The sequence below is a fragment of the Artemia sp. Qi Xiang Cuo genome, chromosome 13, assembly GCF_049724085.1.
Source record: "Artemia sp. Qi Xiang Cuo chromosome 13, ASM4972408v1, whole genome shotgun sequence".
Taxonomy (NCBI): Eukaryota; Metazoa; Arthropoda; class Branchiopoda; order Anostraca; family Artemiidae; genus Artemia; species Artemia sp. Qi Xiang Cuo.
The window spans coordinates 47,511,975-47,539,788 of record NC_142806.1 but is presented as its reverse complement, the minus strand read 5'-3'; the positions used below and the strand labels follow the sequence as shown (position 1 = coordinate 47,539,788).

Below are 27,814 nucleotides of genomic sequence, written 5' to 3'. Positions count from 1 at the left end.
TTCAAACCCGGTGCCTGAAACACAAAAGTGGCATATTTGTCGAGGAAACAGATTAGAAATAAAATTCTGTTTTAGGAAAAGAAGAAAAAGAAACTGCTAAAAACTAAGGCAATGATTAAGGACTATTTACACATAAGAGCTTCATATGTAAAATATTCATTGAGGTTTTGTTATTTTTCTGGTCTATATTGGTAGGGTAATATCGGACAAATATTTTGATTAAAAATGTGCCTTTGTAGACTAGGTTGAATGGCCTATGGGTGGTAGCCTATGTTCCTAAACTTGGATGTGAGGGACATAGTTTTAGATATTTGGGAGACGCTGATGGTATAGGCTTGGCTTGCTAGGGCTGGCTGACTGCCTTATAGGCTACTCTTATTCTATCAAGCATCATCAGGCTAAGTAATTCACTTCCTGCAGAAAAGCAGCTAATGTCTCTGTAATCACTTACTTCTATCAATATTCCTATAAAGTGTTTGATGTAAATTTTCACAAAATCACTAGACCAAAGCTGCCCACAAAATAGCCTAGTGAGCAGAGCTTGTTGAGTGAAGCAATAGGCCTAGAAAAACAGCAAATCTTGATCCCTTGTTGGCATAATGTCTATCTTCAAAATTGGCTTATTGTTATAGAGAAAACCTGTTTATTCTTGTGTATAAATACACTAATGGTGTTAATCCAAAGCTAGGCTATTCTTGTAAAATTCTACTTTAGCTACCTTTGGCTATCTGGGAAAGGGGTTAGGCTAGGAAAATGAAACTTTCAGGGATGGGTCTACAGGCTAAAGTATGTCACAGATAGGTATTTTGAAGTACCTACCTCCACTTCTCCCTGAAATTTGCCTACATGACAGGTCTATAGCCTAGCTAACTTTGACAAAACAATATTTTTCCTTAATTTTCAGTTATTAGTTTCTTATTCTCTGGCTTTAGTTCTGAAAATACAATTCCTGTTATTTGAGTAGAATTTTAGTCCATGTTGATGTTTTTTTTTCTTTTCAAATTTAGGAAATTTATTTGCATATCTTTAAAACCTTATAAATTGGGAAATGAGCAAAGCTGTGAAGCTGAAAACAATTTTCTTGCACTTCATTTAAGCAGAAGATTTATTTTGCAAGGTTTCATTTACATACATATTTTTAAAGGTCAGGACCCTCTAGAGCAAGAAGGGTAGAGGTAGGTACTTCAAAATACCTTCCCAGGACACACTTTAGCCTGTAGACCAATCCCTGAAAGATTCATTTTCCTAACCTAATCCTTTTCAAAGATAGCCCAAGGTAGCTAAAGTAGAATTTTACTGCCAATCCTAGGGGGCAACTGGATCAGCTTCCCCAGGCACTGCAGCTAAGGGGGGCTAGAGGTTAGGGATTGTCCACTTAGATTTAGCTATTTTTGCTTATATTTGAGTCAGGAGGTGGGGTGCTGTAATTAATTTTTCCCAGGCACCACCAATCCTAGGAAAAGCTGTGTGTAGCCTAAATCTAATATTACAAGCCCTGATAGCCAAGACAGCAGATCATATGATTAAAGATCCTTAGTCACATGGTTTTTGATCTGTGTCCCATACTCCACATTTTTTTTTCTTATAGTGTTTAGCATATATTCTATTAAAAAATTGATATTAAATTAAAATGCACGTATGTATAGATGAAGAATTCAGTTAAAGAAAAAGCAAATCTTTGTAAATGAGTATTCCAAAAGTTATAGCCTAGCTTTGGTAACTCATTGATTTGAAACCTTCAGGGATTTTCTTTTTTTCTTTTTTTTGAAGAGAAGAGGGAAGAGAGAAAAGTTTTGTATGTTTTGTTTAATCCTCTCTGCTTTCTGGCATATATATATATATATATATATATATATATATATATATATATATATATATATATATATATATATATATATATATATATATATATATATATATATATATATTTATGTTCTTATAGAGGAGACCCAAGATGTCAGAATTTTGGCCAATTTTGTTTATCAGCTTTTGTTCTCCTCAGACTTAACTCCCTGGTGTCTCTCCTCTTTTGAAAATGACTGTTTATCTCTGTTCTCTTTATCCTAATAACACTAGTTGACAAGCTTTTCATCACAAAATATTTGAATAGTGAATCAGTGCATTTTTTTTATTCTAAATCCAGGTATGGATTTAGGTGATATGGATATAGATAATGGTGGAAATGTTTACAGCCATAAAAAATTTTTTTTTTTTTTTTTTTTTAACTTCTGCTCTGTCTTAATATGTATATGGTGTGACCTGTCCTTCTAAACTAAGTGGATGCCAAGCCAATGGCTGGAAGTGGTGAAAATATGTTTGATGTTCTTGCTCTGATGGTTGAAAAATAGGTGTCAGTGCTATAGAGCTCAGATCCTTAAGTATTTTTGTAGGTTCCTCTGAGCAGATAATGAGCCTGCTTTGGTTAGGTCAGGGAGTAGTGTTTTTTTTTTTGGATAGTCTTGGTATGTATTTGGCAATTAGTTGATCATTCCAAGGAGGGTTAGAAATTCTTCTTAGTGTAATGGGTTAGGCATGTACTTTATAAGGTATATTTTTTGGGGGTCAGGCTGTATCCCCATAGGCTCAAGTATTGGTGCTAGGGTGTTCATTGTGCTTTTCTTGCATTGTGCAGTACAAAATTAAATTGCATAGAGGATTTACAGTGCAGATTAAAGATTGTAATTCCTGTCTTGAAGATGTTAGTGACTCTCACACTAGAGGTTTCCTGTGTTCCAACTGTTACTATGATAAATGTGATCAGTTGTTGATGATCAAGAAACCCCCTAGGCCTTCTAAGGCATCTTCTATCCTGTGGAATTCATCTTGTGTTGAGATGATTCCAAAGGGCATTTGCTTGAAATCATATCTTCCATATATTGTGCTGAATGTTGTGAGATAAGGCAAATCATTGGAGTACAGTGGTGTCCAGTAACCAGAATGGGCATCAAGTTTTGTGAATATTTTTGCTCTATAGAGTTCTGAGAAGGTGTTGTCTAGAGTGGTTTTAGGCTAGTGGGGCCATTTGATAGACTTGTTTAGGTCTAAAGGGTGTGTGCACAGTTGTATGGACCTTCCCTGCTTCTCAACAATGACCATCCAACTAGCCCACTCTGTTAGAGTAACAACCTTTTGGGTAATCCTTGGTTGTTTAGGTGGTTGAGTTCTTGCTTCACCCTGCATGGCTGCAGATATTTGCCAATCTGGGTAGACAGTTTGGGTGACATTGTCTTTCAGGTGCATGTTGTATTCTCTTTCAAGTTTTCCAAGTCTTGTAAAGATTTCTTTGTACTTTTCCCTCAGGAATGGTACTCCTGAAGATGTTGGGTCTATGTTTAGTACCAGCTTAACCAGGTCCAAGTCAAAGCTTGAACATTAACCTATAATGGGGGCAGCTAAAGTCTCTACTATATAGGACTGTTGCCTGTTGCTGGTGTTATCTTAGTAGCATGACAATTTTCAGACTCTTGTTACTGTGATCCTTGCTCCACAGTAGTTGGCAAGGTGCTGGCTTGGGGGTTTCATGGTGAGCTTTGGGTAATAAGATCAAAGTATTTCTTCATAATAATATTGACTTGGATCCCAATAACAATTTTGAATTGAATACGGAACTGATTGTTGATGATTAAGGGTACAACTGCTTCATCTTTGTTTTGTTTGATGGAGGACTGGAAATTAGTTTTATCACCTAAGTCTGCTTCAACAGCATCTTCTTCCATGTGTTCACTGTCTTACTTCAAAAACTCATGCAAAATGGTTTAGATTTTTCCATATGGAGTATGACTTTCCCTTTGCTTGGCAGACATAGGAGGGGGAGTATGTTCCTCCTCGGAAATAGCCTGGTTTGCTCTTTGAGCTGTTTGCTTTCTGTTTGTTCCTGCTGCTTCAGGTTTGGTAATGAGACATGGCATTAATCCCTTCCTTTGTAGGAATAAACTTGGTCCCATGGAATGTTTAAAGCTATGCCTGGGTCACATTCTGGCTTCTGGTCATAATGGTTGCTTTGCCAAAAGTAAGTTCATGACCTTTGGCCAAGAGTTTCTTGTGTACATCTTGGCTTAGTATTCTACACACTATTTGATCATGGACCATTTTGTTTGGGTCCAAGTAAGAAAATGGTTCTATCAGTGTCTTGAGTGTTGTTATATTTTACTCTACACTTTCCACCTCAGCCCAGTCTTGTTTTTGAAACAGGTATCAGACAAAAACTGTATTCTTCTGTGGTAAAATACATGCCTTAAATTTCTCAAGGTACTGTTTGATATTGTTCTGTTCCTTGTCTGCAATGGTGAAGGTGTTGAATATTTCTTGTTCTTTTGCTCCAGAACAGATAAGTAGGTAGGTACATTGAGCTTTCTCTGTTTTGCCCCTCAATGGGCCTGCAAACATCAGGCAGTCATGGTCTTGAAAGAAGTCCTGGTTTTATTCACCTGCTAGATAGCTGGCTTCACAGTTGATTGGTGACTAAGGACATTCATAAGATGCCAATTCTGACACCATACAGTGCTTGTCTATTATAATGGTTTATTGACCCAAGCTGCCTTCAAAATAAATAGTGTCACACATTATACATAAAAATGCTGTATTTGCTGCTTGCCAAAGAGAAATATGAAACTAGTTTTAGCAAAAATATGAATGGAAAATATGTGGTGATTTAAAGGCGTTTACTGGTTTCCTTGGGTTCACCAAATCTTGATGTATTTGTGCAGATGGGACAGTAGAAATAAATGGAGTTAGTGATGCTGAACTGAAAGAAGGAATTTTTATAGGACCACAAATCAAGTCATTAGTGGCTGATGAATGTTCAGAAAGACTATTAAATCCACTGAGAAAGCAGCCTGGCAATAGGCCTATTTCAAAATTTTGTTTTCCAATTTTCTTGGGAACCATAAATAAAAAAAATTATAATGGCATAGTGACTGATCTGCAGTTGTGAAGCTATGGGATGCAAAGACGTCTTTAAAAATTTGCTCCTTATTCTCTCACATAGACTTCTTCCCCAAAACTTTGGAGCTATCACCTATGAACATAGTAAGCATTTTCATCAGCATATTTATATTGTGGAGACAAGGTACAAAGGCAAGTGGAGTTCTTATATGCTGACTAACTACTATTTGACCAGGAAGAGAGATATCCCATATACAAAATATGCATAAAAAGCATTATCTAACACTTTTCAGCTAAGCCAGAATAAGTAGTTTTAATTTTGTGTTAGATAGCTGGTTCAATTTTTTTTTAGAATATTATAGCAAATTTAAATCAGTTTCACATAAAATTCCTGCCAATTGGGGAAAAACTGGAATGGTATTTAAATATAGCATGAAAAATACTTCTAGATTCTTCATTTTATTTCTTGTGAAAAAAAAGTTCATCTTCATTGACTAAATTAATAAATTGTCACTCATTACAGGAAATTGAAATCCCTTCAACTCAGTCTTTGTTTCACACTTAATGCCAAGTCCCAATATAGATAACTGTAAAGAGAAAGGAGTGGGAATCATTAACAAGTCCATTTTTGAAATGCCAAATGATAAGTGATTTTGTTGTCTAATTACTTTCACCTATCTATTCTTAGCAACATTACTGGAATCCCTGTTTCTCTTTCTGCAAGTACATGTGTAAAGAGACAATCCTTTCGTCTCTGTGTATGAATTATTCTCTAGGCAAAATTCTAATTTTTGTAAAAACTTGGCTTTTTGTTCTTGTTGTTATGTAATATTTTTCAGGTTTTGACACAAGAGTTGCTACATAAGATATGGAAGGTCCAGTTGTGAGACGAACTATAAAAAGAAATGAAGATGTAATTGTAGATCAGTCCCAACCTCAAACAAATCCTTTTACACACAGTATATCTCTGTCTACATATGACAAAATTAAGGTAGGTTTTCCATTGCTCGCCTTTTTGCTGGACTATACAAAAAATGTGCCCAAATATATTGTGTTTGCATAACTTCAATTAGAAATTTTAGATTTTTTAAAATAAGTAAATATTTTATATTTTAAAGAATTTATTTTCTAACCCACTTCACCTTTTAAGGTTCTACTTGCAAAAAAATATATTATTTAAAGGAGGAAATAAGTTGTGCATTTTTATGTAGGAACTTTTTTTCAAGGAGGGGGGGATCTTGTAATCTTGTACAATCTCTTATACTCATTTAATAACCTCTGCAAATACAGGTACAAATTGGTTGAGCTGTTAGCTAATAGTGGCATACTGCATGCATAAAAGGATAATAGGGAATTCCCCCGTGAGGCTGGTCAAAAAGACTAATCTTGGTACCTTGAAAAACTGGAAAATTCCACCATCTGAAATTTTTGAGCCACAGTTTTTCTGTTAGAGAGAAGATCCTTTGGATCAATATCAGGGTACATGTGGCTAATTTTCATATATCCTCCCCCTGTGTGTGGGTACTTTCTGTAGAGCCACCTTTTTTGTAAGACAAATCAGGAAATTGTGACTTTTACATGCAGTTTTTCAGCACTCCTCTTAAAGCAAAATTATCTGATACATGGTGCAATGCTTTTGCTTAGTGTACCTATATACAACAAGGTATCTAAGAGTCCTCAGAATCATCTAGGAAAAGTCTATAACAAAAAATTTGTCAATATAACCAATCATTCTTATGAAATACACAATATAATAAAATTACCCTCCCATTTTTCTTAATTTAAAACGCTTTAAAAAAAAGAAGTTTGTCAAAGAAACCCAAGAGCCATATTAAAACGTAAGACGAGCAGAAAGAAAGTCATTTAATAATTAAAACTTAAAACAATCTGAAATTACTGTCAAACAATAAATGAAACCCAAACAAACAGAAAACAAAATAAGTAATCACATCAAACAATGTTAGGCCTAATTGACAATTAGTATCATTAATGCCTGTTGCCTCAGGGGTGTTGTTGCTCAGGTTAGGTTCCAATAAATCAGGTCTAGGTTACAAGGCAATAAATATGTTTTGGAGGCATATTTATTTGGGTTTTCGACAATTTCTAGCAAAATTTATAATCAAGTGAGCCCCATCTGGGGTCCAGGAGAATAAAATAACACATTTAAGGGGTATGGCTCTTTGCTTAGGCTGCATTCAAGTGCTGCCTCTGATATCTGTACTCAGTATATTGTCAGTAACCCTAGCCTAAGCCTACCTCTTGACAGTCCTGCCAAAATTATGTTATTTAGTTCATTTGTTTAGATTGTTGTTTAAAATCTTTTCCCTCATAGCCGAAACACCTTCAAATAACAGATGCTAAAAAAAACAAGGGGAGAGAGGTGTAAACAATAGACTCAAAGCATGAATTGGAAGCATCTATTATCTAGAATACCATTGACATTCTTGAACCCAGTTGCTATAATTAGCTTCTTTTTTATTTCATACATGGTTAACTCTAGAGTATATTTAAAGATGTTATGTAGAAGAGGTTAATTAGTCCTTTTGTTCATCAAGTCTCTTGTTTTATTCTGTATGGCTTCCAGGAATTGAAAGGGACTATTCCTTTGAAAAAGCCATACTTTCTCCAAGCATGACTTTCTCTATGTTCATTTACAAAGTAATGTTATGACTAACATATTCTGTTTATGTTAATGGTTCCAAAAGTATGAATTTCAGTGCCCAAGGAAGCCATGGGGCCTTATAGGGGTGTCAGGAAACATAAAAATTTTATGCTCTAGAATTGCCTCAATAATATTGTAAAATTGTTATCCTTCATGCTGTCCTAAAAAATAAGTCATTTTGAGCATTAGGCTTTGAAAGAAAAAAAAAATTCTGTCTTTATTGTTGTATTCTTATTTATAGCCAACCTTACCCAACTATTGCAGTCAAATTTAACCAAATATTGTGGGAAGCTGAATTGACAGGACAGTCAAGTATGTTTGTTTCAAAAAAAAAAAAAAAAGAGACCCAGGAGCAACATAAAGTTAATTATAGAAACAATAGTTGTATTTTTTATTTACGTTTGCTTCATTTTGGGTCAAAGGAAAAGAAACACCAAAAGAGAACAACAGGAATTTTAAACCTAAATTGTCTACATAGATAAAATCAAATGTATGTGTGTGTGCATTCTGTATGATTTACTACACTACTCATCCGATCGCAAAGAAACTTTAGGAAGTTATTGAGTACACTTTTGCAGAGGTTTAGGGTATAAAATCCCCCCCCCCTCCTCAAGATCCTCTTAATACTTTTCGCGGTGACTGAAATTAGACACCCCTGAACACAAATATTTGATAGCTGCTTTCGTTTATATGATCCATATTTTCCAGGCTTCAATTATCCAACAACGCCCAACGGGTAACTTAATAATTTTAGCCAAAATTTCCCAGGGTAGAATTTTCCCCGGATGTGCTAATTTTCCGCTGAGAGGGAGGGGGGAATGTACCAAAGAGGAAGAGTTTTCTGCAGGGTGGATAATAGTACATAGGTGGAATTTTTCAAATACCTTCTATATGCGAAAATACGATCGTCCTGCATACACGGGGGAATTTTACGAGGAGGGGGAGGTCTTCGTAAGGTGAATTTTCGGGGGGGGAGGTGGCCTTGAATTACTTTCTTTTGAGATAGCAGCGAAGCGAACGGGCAAGCTTGTTAGTTTTTTGTACACAAACCTAGTCTTAATTACTTTATTAGTGTAAAAACAAAAGAACATGTCTTTTTTAAGGAAATGTAAGTTGGATCCAAATAAACTTCAATCTTTTATTGAAATTTTAATTTTAATCAATGGAAATTCAGCTTGTTTTGAAATTTTATTGTTTTTACATGGTACTGTCAGTGATGCTAGTATCTGTTAATTTCTATTAAGCCCATTTTTCTGGGCCAAAATGTGCTCTCTTGTAGTTCCCAATATTTTTTGGATTTTAGTTTTTATTGCCGAGCCAATTGGAGAAAAATAAGACAAAGACAGTGAAAATATCATAAATGTTTTGTCATATATGAAATGCCACTTATTTAGCCACAAATATGTATGCTATAAATGTGTTCATAGGTTCCAGTTAGATGCATATTTTATTTTGGTGGTTTAATGGTCTGGAAACACTATTTTACTTTCAAAGTTGTCTCAAGTCCATGCTCTTAAATCGGTTTATAGGTGGACATGATAAATTGGGTGGAACACATACTGCTATTTGAAGAAACCTCTGGCCGGCCCTCGGGTTTTATGAAACAGTGGGGCAGAATTAGAAAACATACCTTTTCAGCAAAATAATGAAATGATTACATGCTGTACCGCATGCCTTAACCCCTTGTCTTTTTTTTAGTTATGTTCTATAGTTTTCAAAGGTAATTTTCAAAGCTTGCACCTTGGGGGGTGGGGGGGGGGAAATATTGAGTCGTACTCATACACAGGATTTTGTTTTGTTGTTTCGTTTATAACGTCTCGATCTAATGTTTTTGAAAATTGAACTAATGATGTAGACATACCAGAACTTTGCTCGCCCCTCACCCCCTTTGGAAAAATGCGTCCTGGTGACTTGATCTGATGTTTCAAGAAGTCAACTTTTAGGCCAAGCAATCATAGCCAAGCCTAAGTTTCGGAAGGGGTCCAAACCATTTCAAGATTGAGGGGGGGGGGCATGGGAAAAAGTTTTTTAGGACTTGCAAAGCCAACATACATGTTTATACTTTTAATTTGAAAAAGAGGTTGGGGGGGGGGGGAGGTGACGTCTGCAGTTTCCCTGCTTTCCTCGGGCCCTCCAAAGCCAAATAAGTTTTGTACTTATGAAGTTCCTTTTTGGTTGGTGGTTTTCCAGCCCTAATTACAGGTGAAAAGATTCCTCTACAGGTCTTCAGTATTGATTTCCGTTGTTCATTAGATCTACATCATACCTACATATAGTTGCTAACAGGTCTGTTACTTTGAGGAGAACGATTTATCGTAGAGGAAGGGGGATAAAATACGAAAACGGGCATTTTGAGACCACTGTTTTTCTTTTTTGCGGGAAGGGTGATGTGTATTTGACTGATCTAAAAGAAAGTATTCCCCTCTCCCTGTTTGCAGTAGGGGTTAATTCCATCATGACCTTTACGGTTTGCGAAAAAGGAAAAGTCGAAATACTATAATTAATACTTTTATGTAAAATAGTTTCTTGTGTTAAGTATAACGTTTTTTTTTTCTTCATGGTTGACCAATTCGGTCTTAAAATTTAACATTCCAGATTACCTTTAAATAAAAAATTTTTATCACTCGGCAGTCTTTTTTTCAAAACCTGTTTTATACTTCAAACGGGTTAAGAATACCAAAAGAAGAAAAGAACAGTTACCAAATAAAAAACAAGAGAAACCAAAGGCGAAACAAGGAAACTTTAGGTTACTATAGACTGTGGTTTGCACTTCACTAAATTACAGCTATTAGTACTACAGCCATAATTACTTGACCAGATTTCTTTGAAAATTGAATCATCTTATGTCTATACTGAATTTGCACTAACCAAATGTCATCAACATATTGGAAAACGAATACAAGAAAATAAGTTTCTTCATACATGAACACAGAAATTCGCTTGTTTCGCTTTTGCTTCAGTGAAGCAACAACCTAATACAGGGACGTGCGCAGGAACTTATTCTTGGAATGGGCCTGAATTTTGGAAGGACATGTTCGGAAAAAAACTAAAGCGAACCAAAATTATAAAAATGTAAGAAATTACTGAAGAAGTGGTAAGAATTTCTAGATTTTGCAGAGGTGGGGGGGGGGGCACGGGCTTAAAGGCCTCCACTCTGTGTAAGGACTTGACTGATAAAGCAGGGGGATGTTCATTATTTCATCATTATTCTGTTTTTAATGCAGTTGCTCAGAAGGGGTGTATACTTTGACAGGGAAATGCTGGAAAGTCAAACAAACAGTGAAAGACCAGAAAATTAAAATGCGGTTACAGAATTTGTTCACAACAACCTTTACCCCCTCCATGGGCGTAGGGAGGGGGGGGGGCCGGGGGGCAGCTGCCCTCCCCCAAGACCTTCAAATTTACATTAGATATGGCTGAAAAAGCAGATGGCTTGGAAAAATCAGTTGATAAAACTCCATCACACTATCGACTGCCCCCCCCCCTAGACAATATGCTGCCTAATGCTGCCTACACCTATGACCCCCTCCCAAAAAAATAACGTAAAGATATATCATGAAAGACTTGCCGAAATGAAACAATTTCCTGACAGTGAAGTAAAATAAGGTTTGCCCATAGTCTCCTCCCACGAGGAAGACTCTTGGTTTTATCCCCCTCCTGCTCTGTAGAAAAACTTGAAGTGGAACCTAATACCTCCATCTGATTTGAATCTCAGTTTTTTTTTCATTTTATATAGCCACTATTTGCATTATTCTTTGGTTAAGAAGAAGTGGTTTTCTTCTTTTAGATATTTGTATTGTCTATCGTTCTTCTTCTTCCGAGAGTGATTGGTGTTGCCATTTGCCTAGTTACATCTTATTGGCTTGCTTGTATAGGGCTTTTGGGTTTATCTGAAGAAGAATTAAAATCAAAGCCTATGCAAGGATGGAGACGGTAAGTCTCATTGATTTTTTTTTATTGTGCTTTATCTCATTTAACGTTGCTAGATAAAAATAGTACATGTAAGACTCATGGCTCTTTACTGCGACACCACTAGTGTATTGCCTTTGATTAGAAGACCCAGAAGCAAGGTGCTTCTAAATTGGAAGTGCGATATCATAGCCTATAAGAGTGATGAAATGCAAAATCTAATAGTAATACGGATCATTAATTTTAACCACAAACAGTATTGCCGATGCATTTAACACGCTACAAAAGTAGTATAAGACGGAGAAACTGAGGCTAGTCACTTAGTAGAAAAAACATACTATGCAAAAAGATGATGGAAAATAAGGAAAGCTGCCGAACGATGTTCACGAGAAGACGATATTCGGCTAGCCTTGAATTGTTGATCCAATGGTTTGGCTAGTGGTTTTTAGTGCCAAATTCAAGTTATTACACTCATCGCTAAACAACAATCTATCAAAGTCGCTGTTTTCTTTATTGTTAAAAAAGTAACTTCATGAAATGAATAGTGTTTTTGGAAACATTGTCGAGAGCTGAGGTGCAATAACTTGCTTTTTCAGGCGACATTCGTGACAATTTTTACTAGCCGGTGTTATAAGCCAGCTTCACTTTCCATTGCTTATTCGAGACTGTTTTTTTTTTTTTTCAATAAGATATGGCTCGTCACGAATAACCGCCAAGCCACGATAGTGTCGCAAGATTAGAAGAGAAGAAATGAAGATTTTTGTGACCATAGCAAAAATTGTTGCACCGTTGGTTTTGCTCGTTTTGAAGTGTGCATTTTTCTACTCTTCGGTCATACTCACACTTTGACTGTCCTACTTAAGAAAAAGAAAAGTCTTTTTTAACTTACGAATCGTTGTATCTGGTAAATTAAAAAAAAGAAAACTCTCTATTCGGATTATGAAACTCTTTGCTCTATTCTGGCGTAACGAATCTCAACACAATTCTCCTCAACAAATTTATGAAAGTGTCAAATAAATTTCACGAAATTTTAATGCGTATACCTTATAGAAGAAAAGTAAGCATACATTTATGAGGACACAACGAAAATCTTTTCAATGAATAAGTACTACTATAAAAAGGGCCAGCCCAAAACCGACCTGTTTCACCAATTCACTGTTTGGACCAAAGACTCTTCAGCCTCAACAAGCAGATTTACACTAAACTACTGAATTTTAAACCCTCCGAACTCATAGGTTACCTCTAAGGGATAGGTTTTACACCTACCTGGACAACCTATAACGTAATCTTTAACAAGGCAGATTGCAACCAACGGACAGGCTCCACATATTTCTTGAAAAACTCTCGGCAAATTCTTAATAATTCGCCAAAAATGGTCTTCAGTCTGAAGATTATACCAAATAATCGGTTTATTTTGTGTACTTACATTAACAAACCACTTTCACTGAAGATATTTTGCTTTTTTGTGTCTCCGTTCAGTTCACTAGCATTTATAATGCGTGTGATAAATTTCTCTGTGATTTTAATCTCAAAAACACGCAAATCGTCCACAAGAATTCTCCTGTAAAATTAGACACTCAATTTTTGTTGTCTGTTTAACTCGATTCCTGGGTCACAATCCATCTTCTATGTAAAACAACATCAATAAATCATGGCTTGTGTGGTCATAATGTCCTTATAATCTATCGTTTCGGCTCTAAGAGGAGAAAACTTCTCTTGGAAATCTTCCTTGGACATCTGTATTTACACATCACTTCAGACCGCCGCGCTTGATGCTAGATTTGAGGGGGGAGGAGCCTTCCGGTAAAACCGAACTGATATCTTGTCTATAGTCAAAAACTAGCTAAAACTTCAGTGTCGTACCTCCAGATATCTTCTCTCGTAGAAGACATCTCAATAGCATAGGAATATCCTCCTATAACAAGATCGTATCAAACATCCCAGAACCTATAACCTAGACAAGAAGATAAAATACAGGCACTTGAAAAGGGCAAGAAACTTGCTATTTATTTTGATAAAAGTAAATATTACTTACTAGTTTACTTACGATGAAGAACATTCTGATAATTAATGCCAGGAGCCCACCAAACCATAAAATGAATGAATAAATCTATTTACTTAAATTAATACAACATTGCAACAAAACAATATTCAGTCCCAAACAAAGAGATGCGATTGTGATGGTTGGGAGTAACGAGCGTAAAAATTAACTCTTTTAACACGAGCAAAAAACTAATTAAATAAAATGAAAGATCAAAACCACAAAATTAAAAACGGAAAGACCGGGCAAGAAAAGAAATGCTGGGTAAGCATTGCACGGAAAGTAACCCCGACATAGGCAAACAAGCAAAAACAATAAAAGAGAATATTTTGGAGTAAGCATAGTCTCCATAATAAAAGCTGGATAAATAATACTTAACATTTTCTTTACCAACTGATTATATCCAAATGACTCACATGAAATTTTGTCTCTCAATCTGTATTTATTTGTCATTAGCGGTATTTTAAATCTAATTAAAAACCTAGATCTTTCGGAATTAACAAAAGGAAATCGACATGCTTTAGAATGCCTAAGAACCAAGGAAATAGGCCGATTAAACAGACCCTTCTCTTAGAATTGGGTCTTACTCAGCTGTGGAATAGAGAAAATAGTAAGGTTTAGGGTAAATTAGCGGGCCTTCTTATTTTTAATGGATTAGCCAAAAACTATTTTAAAAAAAGAATCTAGTTTCGTAGTTGTGGAATGACAAAAGCATCTTATAAGTGTGTGGTACTTTATACTAGGCAGCCTTGTACTGTAAAATAGGTTAAAGTTTACATGATTGAGGTAAAATATTCTATTATAATTGATCATTTTATGGCTACTGTTCTTATTTTTCAGAATAAAAAACTTTGCTGCCTCTTGCTGTAGGTTTCATAGGTTGCAAAGAAGCTGGCTATGTTTTTTTTTATCTTTGCGTCGGTCCTGGCCACAAAAGACGAGACAATTCTTTTTTAAGATTGATTCGGAGTGTACAAGGGTCATGGAAAAATCGAAAAATAATGGCCTAAACACGCAATTTTCATATTCGCTTTTCGCACTCTGATTGTCAGCCTGTGTGCACTTATACGTTGCCCTGTATTCCTAAGATGTAGATTTAGAAGTCTCATAAGTGCTTCCTTTGCGATTTGTCCTGACTAAAAACTCATTATGGATATTGGTTCATTGAAGTTGTAGATTGAAACTGCAGATGTACTTAAACTGTTCCTTGTAACTGCTATGCTTTGATTTTTTTTTGACGGCCAAGAAATGCACTTTTCAAAATAGTTTCCAACCATGCGAGCGTCAAACAGACGTTCAAGCATTATGTATTTGAAATGTGATAGATGAAAGCAAATAAAGTAGGTCCACATAGGAAAGCTAGTACATCGGTTGATTTGCAGAAGCATTGGGGAGAGAAGGGTAGTACGTGAGACTGGGATAATCTCTTTCAAGGTGATGTGATTGCAGATCTGCAGATGCAAGCCTTATTGGATTTTTCAAGGTATTAATGCTAAAACTACGATTGAATTGACTACAAACAGTCACAAAACTTATTCTATAAGGAAGAATCAATACTAAAAAGTGACATTTTTTTTTTTTTTTTTTTTTTTTTAATTGACCAACTAAAACTTTTTTGTTGGTGCAATTTTCATCAAGGCCATTCTGATATGCACTTTCACTATTATCCTTACTCAAGTGCATCAGCAAACCTGACCAGCTTTTTGCCATATGATTTCTCGGGCATTAGAATCAAAGCCACCAATGAATCTTCTTCTTCAAATTTTCACTATTTGTTTTGCGAACTTGAGGAATTTGTCCTCTGAATGATTCAAATGGTGTCTATTTTTTCGAATTAGTATTAAGCTGGGAGCCTTTAAATTCATGATTGTTTACCAATATTACTTATCATAGGCAGCGGGACTTATCAATTATCATAGGACTTATCATTAGCGCTACCTAAGTAAAGAACGATGTTGGCACAATGTATATTTATTTTTTGGTTGGTTTCTTTGTTTCTTTCTTTTAAACAGGGCACTTCATATCGAAGGAGTTGTTGTAGAAACTTCGAAAAGGGTTCATGCGATTGGAAATTGAAAGGGCTTGTGCCCTTTTTAATAGCCGAAAGTGATTGGAAGGCAACTAACACCCCTTCCACGCCCACCATTTCCCCAAACACATCCAATCAAAATTTTGAGATAGCCATTTTGTTCAACGTAGTTAAAAGATTTGGAAATTATTTCGCTTAGGAGGACACTCACCCCACAGCCCTCAGGAAAGGGTTCTAAGTTGTGCCCTGGGGGCATATAAGGTTTTTTTTTTATATAAAGCGTGTCCAAGAAACTTCAAAAAGGGCTTATTCGATTGGAAATTCAAAGGGCTAGTGCCCTTTTCAATAGTCGAAAGTGATTGGCGGTTAACTAACCCGCCTCTCACGCCCATCGTTTCCCCAAACACGTCCAATCATTTTTTGAGATAGACATTTTGTTCAACATATTTGAAAGTTCTGGGAATTAGGTCTTTGTGGATGACAACCCCCCACTGTCCTCAGGACAAGGGTTGTAAGTTATGCCCTGGGGGCATATAAGGTTTTTCTTATAGAAAACGTTGTTGTAAAAACTTCAAAAAGGGCTCATTCGATTGAGAGGGCTAGTGCCCTTTTTAATAGTTGAAAGTGATTGGGGAGCAACTAACCCCCCTCTCACGCCCACCATTTCTCCAAACACATGCAATCAAAATCTTGAGATACCCATTTTGTTCAACGTAGTTGAAAGTTCTAAAAATTAGGTCTTTGAGGGTGATAATCCCCTCAAAGCCCTCAGGGCACGGGTTTTAAGTTATGCTCTGGGGGCATATAAGGTTTTTATAGAAAGAGTTGTTGTAGAAACTTCAAAAAGGGCTCATTTGATTGGAAATTGAGAGGGCTAGTGCCCTTTTTAATAGTCGAAAGGGATTGAAGGATAAGTTACCCCCCTTTCACGCCCACCTTTTCCCCAAATACATCCAATCAAAATTTTGAGATAGCAATTTTGTTGAACGTAATTGAAATTTCTGGGAATGATGTATTTGAGGATGACAACCCCCAACAGCCCCCAATTGGGAATTGAAAGGGGTAGTGCCCTTTTTTATAGTAGAAAGTGATTTGAGAGCAACCAGCTCCCCTCTCACGTCCACCATTTCCCCAAAAACATCAAATGAAAAGTTTGAGATATCTATTTTGTTCAACATAGTTTAAAGTTCTGGAAATTATGTCTTTGAGGATAACACCCCCCCCCCCCCCACAGCCCTCAGGGCAAGAGTTGTAAGTTATCCCCTGGGGTGTATAAGGTTTTTATAGAAAGTGTTGTTGTAGAAATTTCAAAAGGGGCTCATTCGATTGGAAATTGAAAGTGCTAGGGCCCTTTTTAATAGTCGAAAGTGATTAAAGGGCAATTAACCCCCCTCTCACGCCTACCATTTCCCAAACACATTTAATCAAAATTTTGGAATAGCCATTTTGTTCAACATAGTTAAAAGTTCTGGAAATTATGTCTTTGAGGATAACCCCCTTCCCTCCCACAGCCCTCAGGGCAAGAGTTGTAAGTTATCCCCTGGGGTGTATAAGGTTTTTATAGAAAATGTTGTTGTAGAAATTTCAAAAGGGGCTCATTCGATTGGAAATTGAAAGGGCTAGTGCCCTTTTTAATAGTCGAAAATGATTAAAGGGCAATCAACCCCCCTCTCACGCCCACCATTTCCCAAACACATCTAATCAAAATTTTGGAATAGCCATTTTTTTCAACTTAGTTTAAAGTTCTGGAAATTAGGTCTTTGAGGATGACAAACCAACCCCACCCCCCCCCCCCCCAACCCACAGGGCAAGGGGTGTGAGTTATGCCCGGGGGGTATATTAGGCTTTTATTTAAAGTGCTGTCATAGAAATTTAAAAAAGGGCTCATTCGATTGGAAAATGGAAGGGCTAGTGCCCTTTTTGATAGTCGAAAGTGATTGGAGGCAACTAACCCCCTTTCACGCCCAGAATTTCCCCAAACACATCCAATTAAAATTTTTAGATAGCAACTACGTTTCAACGTAGTTGAAAGTTCTGGAAATTATGTCTTCGAGGATGACAAACCCCCCACACCCCTCAGAGCAAGGGTTTCAAGCTATGATCTGGGGGCATATAAGGGTTTTAGAGATAGCGTTGTCGTAGAAACTTCAAACAGAGCTCATTGAATTGGACATTGAAAGGGCTGGCGCCCTTTTTAGAAGTTCAAAGTGATTGGAGGGCAACTAGCCCCCCTCTCACTGCCATTATCTTCCCAAACACATCCAATCAAAATTTTCAGATAGCCATTTTGTTCGACGTAGTTGAAAGTTCTGGAAATTAGGTCTTTAAGGATGACACCCCCCTTCCCCACAGCCCTCAGGGTAAGGGCTGTAAGTTATACCCTGGGGGGCATATAAGGTTTTTATGCAAATCGTTGGTGTAGAGACTTCAAAAAGGGCTCATTCGACTTGAAATTGAAAGACCTAGCGCCCTTTTTAATAGTCGAAAGTGATTGAAGGGCAAGTAACCGCCCTCTCACGCCCACCATTTTTCCAAACACATCCAATCAAATTTTGAGATAGCCATTTTGTTCAACGTAGTTGAAAGTTCTGGAAATTGGGTCTTTAAGGATGACAACACCCCCCCCCCCCCATAACCCCTCTGGGCAAGGGTTGTAAGTTATACCGTGGTGGCATATAAGGTTTTGCAGATAGCGTTGTCGAAGAAACTTCAAAAAGGGATCTTTCAATTGGAAATTGAAAGGGCTTGTGCCCTTTTTAATAATTGAAAGTTATTGGAGGGCAACTAACCCCCCTCTCACGCCCATCATTTCTCCAAAATTTTGAGATATCTGTTTTGTTCAATATGGTTGAAAGTTCTGCAGATTAGGTCTTTGAGGATGATACCCTCCTCAGAGCCCTCAGGGCAAGGACTGTAAGTCATGCTCTTGGGGTATATAAGGTTTTTATGGAAATGGTTGTCTTAGAAACTTTAAAAAGGGCTATTTAGATTGTAAGTTGAATTGTCTTTTGCCCTTCTTCATAGTAGAAAGTTATTGGAGAGTAGCTAAACATCCTCTCATGTCAACTATATCCCCAAGCACATGCACTCGAAATTTTGAGATAGCAATTTTTTTCAACGTAGTTGAAAGTTTTGGGAATTAGGTCTTTCAGGATGACAAACCCCCCACCCCTCAGAGCAAGGGCTTTAAGTTATGCTCTGGGGGCATACAAGGTTTTCAGAGATAGCGTTGTCGTGGAAACTTCTAAAACAGCTCATTGCATTGGAAATTGAAAGGGCTGGCGCCCATTCTAAAAGTTGAAAGTGACTGGAGGGTAACTACTAGCCCCCCTCTCACGCCTATCATTTCTCCTAACACATCCAATCAAAATTTTGAGATAGCCATTTTGTTGAACGTAGTTGAAAGTTCTGGAAATTAGGTGTTTGAGGATGACAACCCCCAACAGCCCCCAATTGGAAATTGAAAGGATTAGTGCCCTTTTTAATAGTAGAAAGTGATTTGAGGGCAACTAACCCCCCTCTCACGCCCACCATTTCCCCAAAAACATCCAATGAAAATTTTGATATATCAATTTTGTTCAACATAGTTAAAAGTTCTGGAAATTATGTCTTTGAGGATAACACCCCCCCCCCACAGCCCTCAGGGCAAGAGTTGTAAGTTATCCCCTGGGGTGTATAAGGTTTTTATAGAAAGTGTTGTTGTAGAAATTTCAAAAGGGGCTCATTCGATTGGAAATTGAAAGTGCTAGGGCCCTTTTTAATAGTCGAAAGTGATTAAAGGGCAATCAACCCCCCTCTCACGCCTACCATTTCCCAAACACATCTAATCAAAATTTTGGAATAGCCATTTTTTTCAACTTAGTTTAAAGTTCTGGAAATTAGGTCTTTGAGGATGACAAACCAACCCCGCCCCCACCCCCCCCCACCCTCAGGGCAAGGGGTGGAAGTTATTCCCTGGGGGTATATTAGGCTTTTATTTAAAGTGCTGTCATAGAAATTTAAAAAAGGGCTCATTCGATTGGAACATGGAAGGGCTAGTGCCCTTTTTGATAGTCGAAAGTGATTGGAGGCAACTAACCCCCCTTTCACGCCCAGAATTTCCCCAAACACATCCAATTAAAATTTTTAGATAGCAACTACGTTTCAACGTAGTTGAAAGTTCTGGAAATTATGTCTTCGAGGATGACAAACCCCCCACACCCCTCAGAGCAAGGGTTTCAAGCTATGATCTGGGGGCATATAAGGGTTTTAGAGATAGCGTTGTCGTAGAAACTTCAAAAAGAGCTCATTGCTTGCTTCAACACAAGCTTGCTTCTGGGGGTATTTTGTTTGTTTGTTTTTATGTATATAGTAAAATAAATCCCAGTTATAAATTATATTGAATTGGACATTGAAAGGGCTGGCGCCCTTTTTAGAAGTTCAAAGTGATTGGAGGGCAACTAGCCCCCCTCTCACTGCCATTATCTTCCCAAACACATCCAATCAAAATTTTCAGATAGCCATTTTGTTCGACGTAGTTGAAAGTTCTGGAAATTAGGTCTTTAAGGATGACACCCCCCGTCCCCACAGCCCTCAGGGTAAGGGCTGTAAGTTATACCCTGGGGGGCATATAAGGTTTTTATGCAAATCGTTTGTGTAGAGACTTCAAAAAGGGCTCATTCGACTTGAAATTGAAAGACCTAGCGCCCTTTTTAATAGTCGAAAGTGATTGAAGGGCAAGTAACCGCCCTCTCACGCCCACCATTTTTCCAAACACATCCAATCAAATTTTGAGATAGCAATTTTGTTCAACGTAGTTGAAAGTTCTGGAAATTGGGTCTTTAAGGATGACAACACCCCCCCATACCCCTCTGGGCAAGGGTTGTAAGTTATACCGTGGTGGCATATAAGGTTTTGCAGATAGCGTTGTCGAAGAAACTTCAAAAAGGGATCTTTCAATTGGAAATTGAAAGGGCTTGTGCCCTTTTTAATAATTGAAAGTTATTGGAGGGCAACTAACCCCCCTCTCACGCCCATCATTTCTCCAAAATTTTGAGATATCCGTTTTGTTCAATATGGTTGAAAGTTCTGCAGATTAGGTCTTTGAGGATGATACCCTCCTCAGAGCCCTCAGGGCAAGGACTGTAAGTCATGCTCTTGGGGTATATAAGGTTGTTATAGAAAGCGTTGTCGTAGAAACCTCGAAACCGGCTAATTCGATAGTAAATTGAAAGGTCTTTTCTCTTTTTTAATAGTTTAAAGTTACGGGAGGGCAGCTAACCCTCCTATCACACCAACCATTTCCCAAAAAACATGCACTAGAAATTTTTAGATATTCATTTTGTTCAACGTAGTTGAAAGTTCTGGGAATTATGTCTTTCAGGATGACAAACCCCCCACCCCTCAGAGCAAGGGCTTTAAGTTATGCTCTGGGGGCATACAAGGTTTTCAGAGATAGTGTTGTCGTAGAAACTTCTAAAACAGCTCATTGCATTGGAAATTGAAAGGGCTGGCGCCCATTCTAAAAGTTGAAAGTGACTGGAGGGTAACTACTAGCCCCCCTCTCACGCCTATCATTTCTCCAAACACATCCAATAAAAATTTTGAGATAGCCATTTTGTTAAACGCTGTTGAAAGTTCTGGAAATTAGGTCTTTGAGGATGACCCCCCCCCCACAGCCTACAGGGTAAGGGTTGTAAGTTATTTGGTTTAGAAACTTCAAAAAGGGCTCATTCGACTGGAAATTTAAAGACCTAGTGCCCTTTTTAATAGGCGAAAGTGATTGAAGGGCAACTAACCGCCCTCTCACGCCCACCATTTCCCCAAACACATCCAATCAAAATTTTTAGATAGCCAATTTGTTCAACTTAGTTTAAAGTTCTAGAAATTAGGTCTTTGAGGATGACCCCCCCCCCATCTCTCACGCCCACCTTTTCCCCAAACACATCCAATCAAAATTTTTAGATAGCCATTGTGTTCAACGTAGTTGAAAGTTCTGGATATTATGTCTTGGAGGATGGAAAATTCCCCACACCCTCAGGGCAAGGGGTGTAAGTTATGTCCTGGGGGCATTTAAGCTTTTAATAGATAGCGTTGTCGTAGAAACTTCAAAAAGGGCTCATTGAATTTGAAATTGAAAGGGCTAGTGCACTTTTTAATAGTAGAAAGTGATTGGAGGGCAACTAACCCCCTTCTTATGCCCATCAATACCCAAAACACATCCAATGAAAATTTGGAGATAGCCATTTTGTTCAACATAGTTTAAAGTTCAGGAAACTAGGTCTTTGAGGATGACAATCCCCCCCCCACAGCCCTCAGGGTGAGGTTTGTAAGTTATGCTCTGGGGGCATATAAGGTTTGTATAGAAAGGGTTGTCGTAGAAACTTCAAAAAGGGCTCATTCGATTGGAAATCGAAAGGGCTAGGGCCCTTTTTAATAGTAAAAAGTGATTAAGTGATCTCACGCCCATTATTTTCCCAATTACATCCAATCAAAATTTTGAGATAGCCATTTTGTTCAACGTAGCTTAAAGTTCTGGAAATTAGGTCTTTGAGGATGACAAACCCCCTTCCTCCTCACAGCCCTCAGGGCAAGGGTTGTAAGTTATGCCCTTGGGGCATATAAAGTTTTTTTTTATAGAAAGTGTTGTCGTAGAAACTTAAAAAAGGGCTCATTTGATTGGAAATTGAAATGGCCAATGCCCTTTTTAAAAATTGAAAGTGATTGGAGGACAACTAATCCCCCTCTTACACCCACCATTTACCCGAACACAGTCAATCAAAATTGTGAGATAAAAATTTTGTTCAACGTAGTTGAAAGGTTCGGAAATTATGTCTTTGAGTATGACAACCCCCACAGCCCTCAAGGCTAAGGCTGCAAGTTATGTCCTGGGTCATATAAGGTTTTTTATAGAAATTGTTTTCGTAAAAACTTCAAAAAGGGCTCATTCGGTTGGAAATTGAAAGTGCTATTGCCCTTTTAATACTCGAAAGTAATCGGAGGGAGAATCACTTCCCCCCCCCCCCACGTCCATCATTTCTCCAAACATTTCCGATCAACATTTTGATATTGCCATTTTGCTCAAAGTAGTTGAAAGGTCTGGAAATTGTATTTTTGAGAATGACAACTCTCCCTCCATAGCCCTCAGGACAAGGGTTATTAGTTATGCCCTGGGGGTATATAAGATTTTTATAGAAAGTGTTGTCGTAGAAACTTCAAAAAGGGCTCATACGATTGGAAATTGAAAGGGCTAGTGCCCTTTTTAATAGTCAAAAGTGATTGGAGGGTCTGAGCTCCCTCTCAAGCCCACCATTTTCCCAAACACATCCAATCAAAATTTTGAGATAGCCATTTTGTTCAACGTAGTTGAAAGTTCTGGATATTATGTATTGGAGGATGGAAAACCCCCCACACCCTCAGGGAAAGGGGTGTAAGTTATGTCCTGGGGGCATTTAAGCTTTTAATAGATAGCGTTGTCGTAGAAACTTCAAAAAGGGCTCATTGAATTTGAAATTGAAAGGGCTAGTGCCCTTTTTAAAAGTCGAAAGTGATTGGAGGGCAATTAACCCCCCTCTTACGCCCATCATTTCCCCGAACACATCGAATCAAAATTTTGAGATAGCCATTCTGTTCAACGTAGTTTAAATTTCTCGAAATTTGTTATTTGAGGACGACCCCCCCCCCCCCCCCACAACCCTCAGGGTGAGGTTTGTAAGTTATGCCCCGGGGGCATATAAAGTTTTTATAGAAAGGGTTGTCGTAGAAACTTCAAAAAGGGCTCATTCGATTGGAAATCGAAAGGGCTAAGGCCCTTTTTAAAAGTAAAAAGTGATTAAGTGATCTCATGCCCATTATTTTCCCAAATAAATCCAATCAAAATTTTGAGATAGCCATTTTGTTCAACGTAGCTTAAAGTTCTGGACATTAGGTCTTTGAGGACGATCCCCCCCTGCACAACCCTCAAGGCACGGATTGTAAGTTATGCCCTGGGGGCATATAAGGTTTTTTTTATAGAAAGTGTTGTCGTAGAAACTTCAAAAAGGGTTGATTAGATTGGGAATTGCAAGGGCCAGTGCCCTTTTTAAAAATCGAAAGTGATTGGAGGACAACTAATCCCCCTCTCACACCCACTATTTACTCGAACACAGTCAATCAAAATTTTTAGATAAAAATATTGTTCAACTTAGTTTAAAGGTCTGCAAATTATATCTTTGAGTATGACAACCCCCCAGAGCCCTCAGGGCTAAGGCTGTGAGTTATGACCCGGGGCATATAAGGTTTTTATAGAAAGTGTTTTCGTAAAAACTTCAAAAAGGGCTCATTCGGTTGGAAATTGAAAGTGCTATTGCCCTTTTAATACTCGAAAGTAATCGGAGGGAGAATCACTTCCCCCCCCCCCCACGTCCATCATTTCTCCAAACATTTCCGATCAACATTTTGATATTGCCATTTTGCTCAAAGTAGTTGAAAGGTCTGGAAATTGTATTTTTGAGAATGACAACTCTCCCTCCATAGCCCTCAGGACAAGGGTTATTAGTTATGCCCTGGGGGTATATAAGATTTTTATAGAAAGTGTTGTCGTAGAAACTTCAAAAAGGGCTCATACGATTGGAAATTGAAAGGGCTAGTGCCCTTTTTAATAGTCAAAAGTGATTGGAGGGTCTGAGCTCCCTCTCAAGCCCACCATTTTCCCAAACACATCCAATCAAAATTTTGAGATAGCCATTTTGTTCAACGTAGTTGAAAGTTCTGGATATTATGTATTGGAGGATGGAAAACCCCCCACACCCTCAGGGAAAGGGGTGTAAGTTATGTCCTGGGGGCATTTAAGCTTTTAATAGATAGCGTTGTCGTAGAAACTTCAAAAAGGGCTCATTGAATTTGAAATTGAAAGGGCTAGTGCCCTTTTTAAAAGTCGAAAGTGATTGGAGGGCAATTAACCCCCCTCTTACGCCCATCATTTCCCCGAACACATCGAATCAAAATTTTGAGATAGCCATTCTGTTCAACGTAGTTTAAAGTTCTCGAAATTAGGTCTTTGAGGATGACACCCCCCCCCCACAACCCTCAGGGTGAGGTTTGTAAGTTATGCCCCGGGGGCATATAAAGTTTTTATAGAAAGGGTTGTCGTAGAAACTTCAAAAAGGGCTCATTCGATTGGAAATCGAAAGGGCTAAGGCCCTTTTTAAAAGTAAAAAGTGATTAAGTGATCTCATGCCCATTATTTTCCCAAATAAATCCAATCAAAATTTTGAGATAGCCATTTTGTTCAACGTAGTTTAAAGTTCTGGACATTAGGTCTTTGAGGACGACCCCCCCCGGCACAACCCTCAGGGCAAGGGTTGTAAGTTATACCCTGGGGGCATATGAGGTTTTTTTTATAGAAAGGGTTGTCATAGAAACTTCAAAAAGTGTTGATTTGATTGTAAATTGAAAGGGCTAGTGCCCTTTTTAAGAGTCGAAAGTGATTGGAGGACAACTAATCCCCCTCTCACACCCACCATTTACTCGAACACAGTCAATCAAAATTTTGAGATAAAACTATTGTTCAACGTAGTTTAAAGGTCCGGAAATTATGTCTTTGAGTATGACAACCCCCCCGAGCCCTCAGGGCTAAGATTGTAAGTTATGACCCGGGGGAATATAAGGTTTTTATAGAAAGTGTTTGTGTAAAAACTTCAAAAAGGGCTCATTCGGTTGGAAATTGAGAGTGCTATTGCCCTTTTAATACTCGAAAGTAATCGGAGGGAGAATCACTCCCCCCCCCCCCACGTCCATCATTTCTCCAAACATTTCCGATCAACATTTTGATATTGCCATTTTGCTCAAAGTAGTTGAAAGGTCTGGAAATTTTTTTTTGAGGATAACACCTCTTCCCCCTATCGCCCTCAGGACAAGGGTCTTAAGTTATACCCTTGGGACATATAAGGTTTTAATAGAAATTTCTGTCGTAGATGCTACAAAAAGGGCTCATTCGATTGGAAAGGGAGAGGACTAGTGCCTTTTTTAATTAGTTGAAAGTGATAAGAGGGCAAATCTCCCCCCCCCCCGCCCATCGTTTCCCCAAACTCTTCTAAAATCTAGAATATAATTTGTACTTTACTGAGAAAATTCTTTTAAATGTTATCTCTTTTATAACTTTAAGAAATCAAAAATTATTTAAAACCTTAAGGAATAAATATCAACATACATATATTAAACAAACAATATAGATTTTTTTTCAGTTAATTGATTCGAATTTTTTTCAGTACAGTAGAATCTATGTTTTGGCGTTTCGTAAACATAGGGACTTATTTACCTGATCTCATCAGTTCACGATTGCTTTATGTCTGACTCTGTAATTTAATTTAGTTTTTGTTGATTTTTGATTTAATGTATTTCTTGATACTGAGTCGTGGTATGTGTATGCTTGGTAGATTATTTGATTCTATTTTTGCTCATTTTTGGTTTAATGGAGTTCTTTATTTTTTTTTGAAAAACTTATTTTGTGGAAAAAGTTTTTCTTTTAATTAATCATAGTGTATGAACACTTGGCCTGTCCATTTTTTCTTTTGGAAAAAACTTTCACAGGACTGATTGTCACCTCCTAATTTAGAATATTTCATTACCGTTTCATTAACAATATTTGGACAGTTTATTTTATTTCCACGTCATAAATTTTATTCCGTTGACTGCTTTATTTACATAAACGGAACTTGGATAATATAGCTAAAAGTTTAAAGGCTTACGTATAAGCACTACTTTAGAAGTAAAACGCACTTTAAAAGAATACAAAAAAATTTACTTTATAATCATAATATCTGTTGCTAGCTTGAAGGTGTTTACTGACTTCTGCAACATTATGAATAGTTTAATAGACTCAAGTATATTAATACTTATGCCAGTGAAGGTAGTGACAACAATATTGAGAATAACTTAGATGAATGAACATAAAGATATATCAGTGTCTTAAGCAAGCCTAACTAAATATAACGAGCAGGCAAGTGTGCGGGGGGGGGGATAGCTTGTGTTCCGCAACCTTTGTGCTTCAACTTGTGGGCAAGATTTCAGCTTTTATTCGATTTTTCTCACTTTCGAAGACTTTCATATTGTCTGCCTTTTTTTCCGAATTTGCCCCCCCCCTAGAAAAATGAAGTATTTAATGAAAAATTCGGTGTAGTTGGATCATTTTTTGTTGCTGAATACAACATTGGGGAGTCAATTGTAGTTGTTGTTCAGCATAATTACACCCAAGAATAAAAGTAAAAAACATCATTAAGTAGATATTTTCCGATTGGACGTAATTCTTAAGTAGGAATGCTGAAAGGCTTCATCCTCATATATTCATAAATGGGAGTTACTTGGATGAATGACTATCTAAAAAGCTGCTAAAGTAGCACCAGAAATGTCTATTAGTTGACAACGTATTGACATAGTATGAATTTTTTGATTAGTCGCAACTTAAGAAAGAAACACATTAAAACATCGTGGATAAGGTTTTATTTAGTAATATAAAATATAAATTCTTTCACTGTAGTCCTAAGGAAAAGTGAAAATTGTCGAAATTTAAAAGTAAATCAAGGAACTTCATGTATAAAATTTTTTTGGGGGAATTACAGCTTGAACATTAAAATGTATTAAAAATTATTATTTATAAAGAGTTTGGAATGGACAAATCGAAAGAGAGATATCCAAGGGTATCTCAGACACTAATTGACGTATCAGGGTAACTAACAATTAAGGATTGGACAGCGATCAGGATGACAATCAAATGAAAACTGTACAGAATCACATAACGCGTTGATATCTGTGCTGCAAATTGCCTTTACATGCTAACTAGAGATTGACCCCAAACAAATTGCAACGGACATGATCTTGAACTGAATTATTATTTCGATATAAAAAGACGAGATGAGTGCGAAAATGGAGTCAGATTTGGTGTACGGTGTATAAAAAAAGTTTCATAATTATCAATATGAGATTTTTACACTTCTTGTTGTCGTGACCCCGTTTTGTTTTTTACCAGACCATCTTTCGCTCACTAAATTGCCGGTTTTGAGATCTAATAGTTAGTTAGCCTGAATCTGATCGTCGCTGGCTCCATCACCTGATGGGTCGGCCTAAAAGAGATGATTGCATTGTGTTTATTAAAACATGAAAAATGTTCGAAAAGGGAAATCATCTATGAAACTAGTTTTCTGCGGCTGACATTTAAAATCCCTCTTATAATAAACTATTATCAACACACTGACTAGTCTTCACAACTGATAAAATTAACGAATCAACTTCATTAACATTTGAATGACAAATTCAAACTCCGACTAGTATTCAC

At 37.4% G+C, this 27,814-nt stretch overlaps 1 protein-coding gene across 4 annotated transcripts in view; it reads left to right on the top strand.

The window, feature by feature from the left end:
- Positions 1–27,814, top strand: part of LOC148945346 (lysophosphatidylcholine acyltransferase-like) — an 83,795-nt gene continuing 55,981 nt past the window's right edge. For 2 of the 4 annotated variants that reach the window (XM_089098615.1, XM_089098611.1), the window contains exons 1-3: positions 1–108; positions 5,724–5,875; positions 11,334–11,479. In XM_089098615.1, the coding sequence (XP_088954741.1) occupies positions 5,753–5,875; positions 11,334–11,479 (269 nt within the window). In that variant the 5' untranslated portion in view covers positions 1–108; positions 5,724–5,752. Of the gene's footprint in view, positions 165–5,723; positions 5,876–11,333; positions 11,480–27,814 lie in introns of all 4 variants that reach the window. The other 2 variants (XM_089098612.1, XM_089098614.1) reach the window with 2 other exon arrangements.